The 11,915-nt window shown below is 50.1% G+C and overlaps 1 protein-coding gene across 1 annotated transcript; it reads left to right on the forward strand.

The window, feature by feature from the left end:
• The first annotated feature begins 1,011 nt into the window (after window positions 1-1,011).
• Window positions 1,012-11,865, forward strand: NDUFA13 (NADH:ubiquinone oxidoreductase subunit A13). The gene is made up of 5 exons (XM_026699022.2): window positions 1,012-1,207; window positions 3,636-3,714; window positions 6,246-6,317; window positions 9,696-9,765; window positions 11,654-11,865. Exons 1-5 carry the CDS (start codon window positions 1,108-1,110, stop codon window positions 11,771-11,773), a joined length of 441 nt encoding a protein of 146 aa, XP_026554807.2. The 5' UTR covers window positions 1,012-1,107; the 3' UTR covers window positions 11,774-11,865.
• Window positions 11,866-11,915: the final 50 nt, after the last annotated feature.

The following is an 11,915-nucleotide window of genomic DNA, read 5'->3' on the forward strand; positions in this document are numbered from 1 at the left end:
AGTGAATCTGGTTTCCCCATTGACTTTGTCAGAAAGTTGCAAAAGGGGATCAAATGACTCCTGGACAATATAAACCTGAGTCAGTTGTCAAGCATCCAAATGTAAATCATGTGACCATGGGGATGCTGTAACAGAAGTGTGAAAAATGGTCATTAAGTCACTTCTCAATGCTGTTGTAACTTCAAATGGTCACTAAAGAAACTTTTTTAAGTCAAGGACTACCTGTACTAATTAGATATTAGGGGACTGGAGACTAAAGCATGAAGAACGGTTACAGGAACTGAGCCTGGCTAGTCTGGTGAAGAGAAGGACCAGGGGAGACATGATGGCAGTCTTCCAATATTTGAAGGGCTGCCATAGAGATGAAGGGGTCCAGCTATTTTCCAAAGCACCTGTAGGCCAGACAAGGAATAGTGGATGGAAACTGAACAAGGAGAGATTCAACCTGGAAATAAAGAGAAGCTTTCTGACAGAGCAATCAACCAATGGAACAGATGTCTTCAGAAGTTGTGGGAGCTTCATCACTGCCATCTGTCAGAAATGGTGTAGGATCTCCCTAGAAAATGACCTACAAGGACACTTCCAACTCTGTTAATCTGTTAAGAGTTCATCCTTAATTTGTCTTCCTTTAAAAAAGAAAGGTTCGGCAGCTTTCTGTCCTCGGATTGCTGCCTTGCAAAACCCCTTCAATGCTAGCATTCTGCATATCATAAACCAGAAGTCTCCAAACTTGGCAACTTTAAGACTTGTGGACTTCAACTCCCAGAATTCTCCAGCCAGCTATGCTGAAGACTTAAAGTTGCCAAGTTTGGGGACCCCTGTCATAAACGTTTCCTGCAAGGAGATGGGAGCTAGAAAGAAGAACGGGTTTCCAAGCGCGCTCCGGGACCGAGGGACGAAAAAAAAATCCCCCCTGCGCGCGATCCGCACGAGCAGCCTCGTCATCCGAGTTCCCCTCCCTCCTCCCCGGAATCCATGTCACGTGACCGCCAGTCTTCGGCCGAGCTCGGCTTTCGTTGCGGCGCTCGCGTTACGTCATCCACAAGTGGCGAGCGGCAGATCGGGGTAAGAAGCGTTGGGTCGGGAGAGAAGCCGCCCGCTTCCAAGATGGCGGCGGGAGCCTGGAAGGTGAAGCAGGACATGCCGCCGTCGGGCGGTTATGGACCAATCGACTATAAGAGGCGATTGCCCTATCGGGGGATCCCTGGTGAGGATGGAGAGATGGGGTGCTTTGAGTCTTCAGGAGGTGGCCGGCTCTCGGGTCCCTTGCCTAAGCTAAGGATGGCTGCCTTGAATAAGCCACCATGGGCTGTGATGATATGCGGGGTCCGTGCTTTTCCAACCCTTCACACGACGTGCTCAACCTGTAAGATGAGCCTTTGTCTGTCTTGCAGCTTAAGGCCTGCTGCTGCCAACCCAACCAATCGTGATTTATTCAACAAACCATGGTTGGGGTCGGGTGTGTTCTGCAAGACATCTGAGCATCTGGATGTGAGCGTTGGGGGGTTCTCCATAGGAGCCCAAAGGAAATGGGGAGGGGGCGCAGCCTTTCAACCGACATCACTCATAGATCCCCCATTTGAGCAGCTTCTGAAGAGGGTCTCTTATTATCCTTCCCATTCAGCAGATTCTGCATGCTGGGTTCCTATATAGGCAGTCCTCGACTTACAACAGTTCATTGGGTGGCGGTTCGAAATTACAATGGTGCTGAAAAAAAGGGACCTATGACCGTTTTTCACACTTATGATCATTGCAGCATCCCCACGGTCATGGGATCAAAATTAAGATACTTGGCAACTGGCTCGTATTTATGATGTGTCCCACTTTTGGCGACCTTCTGACAAGCTAGGTTAATGAAGCCAGGTTCACTTAACCACCGGGCTGCTAACTTAACAACTGCAGTGATCCACTTATCAACTGTGAGCAAGAAAGGTCATAAAATGGGCAAGGCAAAGCTCATTTAACAACCGCCTCACTTAGCAACAGAAACTTTGGTCTGAATTGTGGTCATAAATTGTAGAGTGCCTGTCTATGACATTTCAAAATCAACCTTGCAAAGCAGCTGAATGTGTTAGTTGGGATTGTTTTCCAGGATCAGGATGTAGTGCCTCCTGCTAATGCCCCAAACTTACTTTCTGAAGGCCAGCAGGAATAATAGCCTTAATATAACTGAGAGGAAAGACCTAACCTTTTGAAGGGAAAAATATTCTCAAAATATCTCCAGACATTTTCCCCGAAACAGCTCCATATAGCAGGTTTGTTGAATGTATCCTCATCGTCTGAGATACCTGTTTTCTGAGGTAGACTGTAGTTATATTTGGAAATGTGCTGGCTGGGAAAAGGAAAGGCCATTTGGTGGTTAGATCTGTTCATATGGAATATACGCTTTTGTTCCACAGGCATGACTGATAATAATACAGTCAAGAAGATGGGAAAATATATGAGCCAGTTTGGTCTGGTGCCATGATGGCGAACTTATGGCACGCATGCCGGAAGTGGCATGCAGAGCCATCTCTCCGGGCACACCAGCCATCACTTGTTGCTCTTCAGAGTTCCAGCACACGCTTACACACCAGCCAGCTGGCCTTTGCTCGCATGGGAGCACCGGAAACTGGAAGAGCAGCTCCTCAACACGCATGTGCATGCTGGCCAGCTGGTCGTCACATGCACATGTATGTTGGAAACTGGAAGACCAGGTTGCCGGCACGCATTGCACGCACTGCACGCACCAGGGAGCTGCTCTTCTGGTTTTGGGCACACGTGTGTTTCGGCACTTGGTACCTTTTCGGCATGCGTGCACACTCATTTCGGCACTTGGTGCCAAAAAGGTTAACCACCACTGGTCTAGTGGCCAAAACACCAGGCTATAAACCTGGAGACAGTTGAGTTCTGGTCCTACTTTAGGCATGAAAGCTGCCTCGGTGACTTTGGGCCAGTTAGTCACACTCAGCCCAGTTCACATCAAAGGGCTGTTGTGGGGAAAGTAATAGGAGGAAGGAATACTAGGTATGTTAATTGCCTTGAGTAAAGCCCAGCTAAAATAAATATAGGCAGTCCTTAACTTAGAACCATTCATTTAGTGATTGTTCAAAGTTACAATGGCACTGAAAAAAGGGCCTTATGACCCGTTTTTCATGCTTACAGCCATTGCAGCATCCCCATGGTCACATGATCAAAATTCAGACTACTACTGTAGCTCATATTTATGACGGTTGCACTGTCATGTTTTTGCGACCTTCTGATAAACAAAGTCGACGGAAGCTTGATTCAGTTAACAGCTGTGTCACTCACTTAACAAGTGCAGTGATTCACTTAATTGTGGCAAGCATGGTCACAAAAAATTGAGCAAAACTCACTTAACAACGGTCTCACTTCTCAGAAATAGGGGGCTGAATTGTGTTTGTCAGTCGAAGACGCCCTGTAAAATAGTCGTGATGGAAAACTGCAATCAGGCCGTGAAATCAGCAAGCAAGGAATCTCCCTGAAGTTCATGTCTAAAGAAAAAAATCGAGATGTCCTCGTGGCCTTTGGAAGCTTAGCCAACCCTTGGAGATCTTTTTACTCCTTGTTTTACTGTTACAAACAGTTATTTGTACTTGCTAATAAACACATGGATCGCATTTTGTTATTTCCAGGTTATGGCCTTCTTGCCATTGGACTTGGAGCTTTTGTTTTTGGAACCTACGTTATTTTCAGGTGGAACTGGGAGAGAAGGTAAGTTTGCAATCCTTCCCTTCATTTAATTGGCCCCAAAAATATGCATGACAACCACAGGCTGCCTTTGCTCGGTAGAAGTAGTCCTCCACTTACAACAGTTCATTTAGTGACCGTTCAAAGTTACAACGGCACTGGGGGGAAAAGGTGACTTGTGACCATTTTTCACTGTTATGACCTTTTCAGCATCACTTCATTCAAATTTGGATGTTTGGCAACTGATTCTTACTTATGACAGTTGCAACGTCCCAACGTATGTTATCATCTTTTGCAGCCTCCTGACAAGCAAAGTCAATTGGGAAACCAGATTCACTTAACAACCAGGTTACTAACTTATCACCTGCAGTGATTCACTTAACAGCTGCGGCAAGAAAGGTTGTAAAGTGAGGCAGAAGTCATTTAACAAATATCTCACTTAACAACATAAATTTTGGGCTCAGTTTTGATTGTGAGTCGTGGATTCCCTGTACATTTGTCTGGGTTCCGCTAATTGCGATTTATTCATTAATAATCCATGATTAAGAAAACTTTGGCATGGTATGTTGTTTGGTAGCAGCCTGTATTTCACAAAGGCAGTTTCTGCAGAAAATCAGAGTGATCTACATTTAATCAACAGATCAAGTTTTATATGGAGAATTTTGAGATATTGATGAAAACAGTTATGTGGAGAAGTTAAGTATTCCAGGGCAGAGGACATAGACGTGGCATCCACAGGGCACATTGAAAGAACTTGGAAGGTGAACTTGCTTGCGGTTCCTGCTTTGAACTGGGATAAGGAATGTTCCTTCTTCCTGGGTTTTCTGGATAAATTTGCAGTTGTATTGGAAGAACGCAAGTATAGACTTGGGATGTTTTTACAACGCAGTATTTTCTATGCTTCTCAGACAGGTTTTTTTTTTTCTCATTTCAACTTAGAAAGGCCAGGATTTGAATCTGAAACTTTCTGAGGGGAAAACAATTATCCTTTTAGCACTGCATGTTGTTTCCCATCCTGGTGCCTTAAACCAGGGGTCTCCAACCTTGGTCCCTTTAAGCTTGGCGGACTTCAATTCCCAGAATTCCCCAGCCAGCTTTGGTGGCTGGGGAATTCTGGGAGTTGAAGTCCGCCAGGCTTAAAGGGACCAAGGTTGGAGACCCCTGGTTTAAACTACCCTGGGAGGGATTTTGTGCGTTGACATCCCTCCATTTTGGCCGAGATCAGGTGGAGGACTCTGCTGTAGTCGCCTCAGATTCTCCAGAAGGGGAGACAAGAAATCCCAAGGTCTCAGAGGACCTGGATGGTGTCCACACATTTTATTTCCTCTTTCCTGAAGGGGGAATGAGGTCGCCTGGTTTTTCCAACCCCAGTAACTTTAATATGTGTGAATTTCAATTCCCAGAGTCCCCTAGCTCCTATGGGTAGATTTTCCATTAGAAGAATTCTTCAGCCACCATGCTAAGAATCGAAATCCATATCAGGGGTGGGCTTCAAATCATTTAACAACCGGTTCTCTGCCCAGTTGCTGGGTGGGCATGGCCTGCACCACCCTGGGAGCGAAAACGGACCGCAGGGGGCCTGTTTTTGCCCTCCTCGGGCTCCAAAGGCTCTCCGGGAAGCCCATTTTTGCCCTCCTCAGGCTCCAGAGGCTCTCTGGGAAGCCCATTTTTGCCCTTCTTGGGCTCCAGAGGCTCTCCGGGAAGCCCATTTTTGCCCTTCTTGGGCTCCAGAGGCTCTCCGGGAAGCCCATTTTTGCCCCCTCAGGCTCCAGAGGCTCTCCAGTAAGCCCATTTTTGCCCTTCTTGGGCTCCAGAGGCTCTCCGGGAAGCCCATTTTTGCCCTTCTTGGGCTCCAGAGGCTCTCCGGAAGCCCATTTTTGCCCTTCTTGGGCTCCAGAGGCTCTCCGGGAAGCCCATTTTTGCCCTTCTTGGGCTCCAGAGGCTCTCCGGGAAGCCCATTTTTGCCCCCCTCAGGCTCCAGAGGCTCTCCAGTAAGCCCATTTTTGCCCTTCTTGGGCTCCAGAGGCTCTCCGGGAAGCCCATTTTTGCCCTTCTTGGGCTCCAGAGGCTCTCCAGGAAGCCCATTTTTGCCCTTCTTGGGCTCCAGAGGCTCTCCGGGAAGCCCATTTTTGCCCTTCTTGGGCTCCAGAGGCTCTCCGGGAAGCCCATTTTTGCCCTCCTTGGGCTCCAGAGGCTCTCCGGGAAGCCCATTCTTGCCCTTCTTGGGCCGCGGAGGCTTTTTTCGAGCCTCCAGGAGGCCCGTTTTTCACCCTCCCGAAGCCTCCGCCTGGGCGCCGCAGTTACCTGCGATCCAAAATGGGCCAGGTGGGGATTCCTGAGAGGGGAGGGGCCAGGCAATTGTAGGAACTACCAGTTCGCCAAACCAGATGTCAGATGAACCCCCGGTTTGGCGGAACCAGCTGAATCCCACCCCTGGTCCATTATATCCTAAAGTCGCTGAGGTTGGGAAACCACTTGTGTTTTTACAAGATCTGGGAACCAGCTTTGACCTTTCCTTTTGTTGTCACCTCCCTCTTTTTTCCCGCCTTTTCTAGGCACCTGGCCTTTGAGGACTTGGAAGCCAGGATAGCCCTGATGCCTCTCATGATGGCTGAGGACGACCGCAGGTAAGTTCAGCTCTCTAGACCTGGGCGCTGAGGGAATTTTTGCCTCCCCTTTTTCCTGTTATCTAAGCCAGTGGCCCCCAACCTTTTTTGTGCCACGGCCCGGTACCGGCATCACAAAATGATCTGCGGCCCAGTACCGGCATCAGCACGCATGACAAGGCAAGGCGAGCCGAGCGACCGGCCAGCCAGCCGTCCCTCGCTTCTCCCCGCCACCTTCAACTCCTCCTTTGTTGATGGGCTTCGCTTCAGGATGGCTTCGGGACGGTCGCTCGGCTCGCTTTGCCTTGGGTGCTGAAAGAATCCTCGCGCCTTAGTTTCGTTCGAAGCCGCCCCCCGCTTCAATGAAACTAAGGCGCGAGGATTCCTTCAGGACCCAAACGCTGCTTTCCAACCAGAAAAGCTCACCCGGAAGCACTTTCTCGTCAAACAAGGTGGCGGCGCCCAGCAAATCGGCGGCCCGGTAGGAAATGTTCCACGGACCAGTCCCAGTCCGCGGCCCGGTGGTTGGGGACCCCTGATCTAAGCCAGTGTTTCTCAGCTCTGGCAACTTCAAGATGTGTGGACTTCAACTCCCAGAATACCCCAGCCAGTCCTGTTGGCTGAGGATTTCTGGGAGTTGAAGTCCATCTGTAAATCAACTGAGGGTTGAAAAAAAAAAAAATTAACCTAGGCAGAAAGCAAGATTTCTCCTTCCCCCAATTAGATCTATTGTCCTTAACTGTCGCCCACGTCCAAAGCACCAAGAAACTTTGGAGTTCTTCAAATACAGCGTGTCCTTGACTTACAGCCGTTCATTCAGTGTCCGTTCAAGATTGCAACGGCATTGAAAAAAGTGACTTGTGGGCGGTTTTCACACGACCGGTTGCACCATCCCCTTGGTCACGTGGTCAGAATTTGGGCACTTGGCAACTGGCGTGTGTTTATGACGGTTGCCCTGTCCCAGGGTCACATGACCACCATTTGTAGCCTTCCCAGCCGGCTTCAGACAAGCAAAGTCAATGGGGGCTGCTTGCAAATAATTGTGATTTGGGCTGCTTGCAAATGATTAAGTGTGCAAAACGGTCGTAAGTCCCCATCTTCAATGCCGTTGCAACTTCAGGCGGCCACTGAGCAAATGGTTGTAAGTCAGGGGCTAACTTTATTGCAGGATTTGGTGAGGTGTTTAAAGTTATGTGTTTGTGCAAGATCATATTGTGTGGGTGCTCCCCAGAGGTGTGGTATCCAGCGGGTTCTGACCAGTTTTGGAGAACCCGTAGCAGAAATTTTGAGTAGTTTGGAGAACCGGCAAATCCCACCTCTGACTGGCCCCGCCCCTTTCTATTCTCTGCGTCCTAAGTCCCAGCTGATCGGCTGGGTCTTCTTTTGTTGCCCTGCGCAGGAGAACGGAGCTGGAAAGCAGGCTAGTGGAGTGGGGAGGGAATGGAGATTTGGCAGTATCCTTCCCCTGCCACCAAGTCACGCCTACAGAATTGGTAGTAAAAACATTTGAATCCCTGCACTGGTGGCCCCAGCACATTAAAAATGTACAGGCCAGAGGTTTCCTGACACTCTGAATGGAGCCCCATATGACTTCGCTTTGCCAAAGGCAGGAATTCATTTGCCCAAATACCCAGCATGCTTCATTCCTCCCCAAACACTCTCTCTCTCTCTCTATAGACAGGTAGCCCTCAACTTACGACTGATTGCTGCTGTAACAGACTCTGAAAAAGGGACTTACAGCCTGGTTTCAAAGTTCCAACATCAGTTCTCTCTCCCCTCCTCCTCGCCCCCCCCCCAGTCACGTGACCATATTTTGGGCTCTCAGCATCTGGCCTGCATTGGTGGCCATTTGCAGTGTCCCACTGTCAACATTATTTTTTGCCAGGAAGAAAATTGGCATTTGCTTGCAGTTTACAGCAAAGCCCAATCCATAGTGAACAATGGCTTATGTAATGATCAGACGTTCACTTAATGGCCACCGCTGTGTTCTCTTAATGGCCACTGCTGTGTTCACTTAATGGCCACTGCTGTGTTCACTTAATGGCCACTGCTGTGTTCACTTAATGGCCACTGCGAAAACGTTCATATAATTGAGTCGGGGTCCTATGGTGAGCCATTTTGTAACTGTTGCAACCCTAATGACCATAATTGCCAGACTAAATTACCAGTGAGGCTACCTGTATGTGAGCCAGATGATTCTCTTTATCTACTTCTAACTCTTCCTCTCTCCCCCCCCTCTCTCCCTCCTCCTTCTCCCTCCTCTCTCCTCCCTCCTCCTCCTTCCCCTCCCTCTCCCTCCCTCTCCCTCCCTCCCCTCCCTCCCTCCCTCTCCCTTTCTCTCCCTCCTTTCCTCTCCCCTCCTCCCCCTCCCTCTCCCCTCCCTCCTTGTCCCCTCCTCTCTCCCAATTCCTCTCCCTCCCTCCTTCCCCTCCTCCTTCCTCTCCTCTCCCCTTTCTCTCTCCCTCCTTCCCTCTTCTCTTTCTCCTCTCCCTCCTTCCCTCCCTCTCCCCTCCTTCCTCTTCCCCTCCCTCTCCTTTCTCCCTCCTTCCCTCTCCCTTCCTCCCCTCCCTCTCCCTCCTTGTCCCCTCCCTCTCTCTCCCCAATCCCCTCCCTCTCCCTCCCTCCTTCCCCTCCCCTTCCTCTCCCTCTCCCCTTTCTCTCTCCTCCTTCCCTCTTCTCTTTCTCCCTCTCCCCTCCCTCCTTCCCCTTCCTCTCCCCTCCTTGTCCCCTCCCTCTCTCTCCCAATCCACTCCCTCTCCCCTCCCTCCTCCTTCCCTCCCCTTCCTCTCCCTCTCCCCTTTCTCTCTCCCTCCTTCCCTCTTCTCTTTCTCCCTCTCCCCCCTCCTCCCTCCCTCTCCCCCTCCCTCCTTGTCCCCCTCCCTCTCTCCCCAATCCTCTCTCCTCCCTCCTTCCCTCCCCTTCCTCTCCCTCTCCCCTTTCTCTCTCCCTCCTTCCCTCTTCTCTTCCCCCCCCCTCCTTCCCCTCCCTCTCCCCTCCTTCCTCTTCCCCTCCCTCTCCCTTTCTCCCTCCTTCCCTCTCCCTTCCTCCCTCCCTCCCTCCTTGTCCCCCCCTCTCTCTCCCAATCCCCTCCCTCTCCCCTCCTCCTTCCCCTTCTCTCCCTCTCCTTTCTCTCTCCCTCCTTCCCTCTTCTCTTCTCCTCTCCCCTCCCTCCTTCCTTCCTCTCCCCTCCTTGTCCCCCTCCCTCTCTCCCCAATCCCCTCCCTCTCCCCTCCCTCCTCCTTCCCCTCCCCTTCCTCTCCCCTCCCCCTTTTCTCTCCCTCCTTCCTTCCTCCCCTCCCCTCCCTCCTTCCCCTCCCCTCCCCTCCTCCTTGTCGCCCTCCCTCTCTCTCCCCAATCCCCCTCCCTCCCTCCCTCTTTCTCTCTCTCTCTCTGTTGAAGGACACTGCGTCTTATGCGTTATAACTTGGATGAGGAAGCCAAGATCATGAAAGACGTCCCTGGCTGGCAGGTTTGAATCTTTGCAAATTTTATAATAAAAGGAATTCCTTTTTCCTCCTGTTGCACCCCCTGCCCCAGTTTTTTCTCTCCGCCCCCCGACCTCCGAATCCTTGGCCGCCCCTCTCTTGCGAAGCCTTTCCCTACGGAGCTATAATATATGGGCTCTTTATGAGGGGATTCTTCCTGGTGGCCCTAGGTAAATTCGGGGGCGGTTGGAAAAACTCCCAATGCCCTCTTTCGACCAGGTGGCCTGAGGTACTTTTGCAGACTTTTAGGAAGGCCACCCTTGGAATTCAGCATCCAGTTTTGGTCGCCACGATGTAAAAAAGAGGTTGAGGCTCTGGAAAGAGTGCAGAGAAGAGCCACAAAGGTGATTAGGAGAATGGAGGCTAAAACACATGAAGAACGTTTGCAGGAACTGGGTATGTCTTCTAGCCTGATGAAAAGAAGGACTAGGGGAGGTGTGATAGCAGTCTTCCAATATCTGCCCCATAGAAGAGGGAGTCAAGCTATTCTCCAAAGCTCCTGAGGGCAGGACAAGGAGCAATGAGTGGAAACTCATCAACGAGAGAAGCAACCTAGAAATAGAGAGAAATTTCCTGACAGTTAGAACAATAAATCAGTGGAACAATTTGCCTCCAGAAGTTGTAAATGCTCCAACACTGGAAGTTTTTAAGAAGAGATTGGATAACCATTTGTCTGAAGTGGTGTAGGGTTTCCTGCCTGGGCAGAGGATTGGACTAGATGACCTCCAAGGTCCCTTCCAACTCTGTTACTCTCTTCTGACATTAATGGAGCAAGGGGGCACGGATCAGTACCGATCCGTGGCCTGTTAGAAACCGGGCCATGCAACTGGAGAGGAGCAGAGGCAAACGAGCGAAATTCTGTCTGTATTTGCAGCTGCTCCCCAGTGCGAGCATCACCGCCTCCGCTCCCCCTCAGATCCTCAGGCATTGGATTATCACAGGAGTACAAGACCTACTGGAAACCACGCGTGTGACAGACCTAGGTGTCACACTCCTCCCCTTCCCGTTCTGTGGAAATAGACAAACCCAATTCCTACAACCATTCTTCATATGTTTTAACCTCCAGTCCCCTAACCCTCTTTGTGGCTGTTCTCCGCACTCTTTCTATAGTCTCAACATGTTTGTTACATCGTGGCGACCAAAACTGGATTCAGTCTTCCGAGTGTGGCCTTACAAAGGCCTTATAAAGTGGTATTAACACTTCAGGTGATCTTGATTCGGCCTTTCTGTCTATGCAGCCTAGAAGTGTGTTGGCTTTTTTGGCCGCTGCAGCCCATGGCTGCAGTGATTGTCCACTAGGACTCCAAGATCCCTCTCACAGTTACTACTATTGAGCCAGGTACCACTTATACCGTACCTGTGCATTTGGGTTTTCTTGTCTTACTTTTTTCACCGCTGAATTTCATTTTGTTTGATTTGCAAGCTAGACTTCCAAAACGGGAGCAGAGACAGTGATGAAACTGTGGGTCTGGTCCTCACGTTTGCTGCCTATATTATAATCATTTATTTGATTTTTATCCTGCCTTTACTATTATTTATAAATAACTCAAGGAGGCCAGCACACCTCCTTCCTTCCCACAACGCTGTGAGGTGGGTTTTGGCTGAGACAGAAGGACTGGCCCAAGGTCAACCAACCGTCTTTCGTGCCTAAAGCAAGACTGCAGCTCACAGTCTCCCGGTGATCGGTCCAAAATCACCCAAACCCGTTTTCATGCCTAAGGCAGAAGTAGAACTCAACCTCCTCTGGTGATTGCCCCAAAAGTCATCCAGCCTAAATCTCCTGTTCCTAAGCTATCACCTTAACCACTGGACCAAAACCACTGCTTTTCCTTCCCGTGTATTGGCTGACCTGTCCCCTCTCTGTTTTCCCAGGTTGGGGAGTCTGTCTACCATACCACACGCTGGGTGGCGCCCAGAGCTGATGAGCTGTACTTCCTTCAGCCACCCAAAGTTCAAGAGGATATCTTCTTCGGTTACACCTGGAGCACATAAGCAGACATGGCTGTGGAAGGACCCGCCTCTCTCGCTTTCCCAGGACGGAGCATATTTCTTAATAAACTAATGCTCTCTGGAGCATCGATCCACTGCGGGCTGCCGTTGTCTTTTCTGCCTTCCCGTCTTCCATTTTGCCCGT

This window comes from Pseudonaja textilis, chromosome 1 (assembly GCF_049901715.1).
Source record: "Pseudonaja textilis isolate UNSWEBS1 chromosome 1, rPseTex1.2, whole genome shotgun sequence".
Classification (NCBI taxonomy): domain Eukaryota; kingdom Metazoa; phylum Chordata; class Lepidosauria; order Squamata; family Elapidae; genus Pseudonaja; species Pseudonaja textilis.

Excerpts from the sequence above, each read along its gene's own strand:
- NDUFA13 (XM_026699022.2), top strand. The coding sequence starts at position 1,108 with ATGGCGGCGGGAGCCTGGAAGGTGAAGCAGGACATGCCGCCGTCGGGC. Across the intron at positions 1,208-3,635 it reads GCCCTATCGGGGGATCCCTG|GTTATGGCCTTCTTGCCATT; the intron begins GTGAGGATGGAG and ends TGTTATTTCCAG. Across the intron at positions 6,318-9,695 it reads ATGGCTGAGGACGACCGCAG|GACACTGCGTCTTATGCGTT; the intron begins GTAAGTTCAGCT and ends TCTCTGTTGAAG.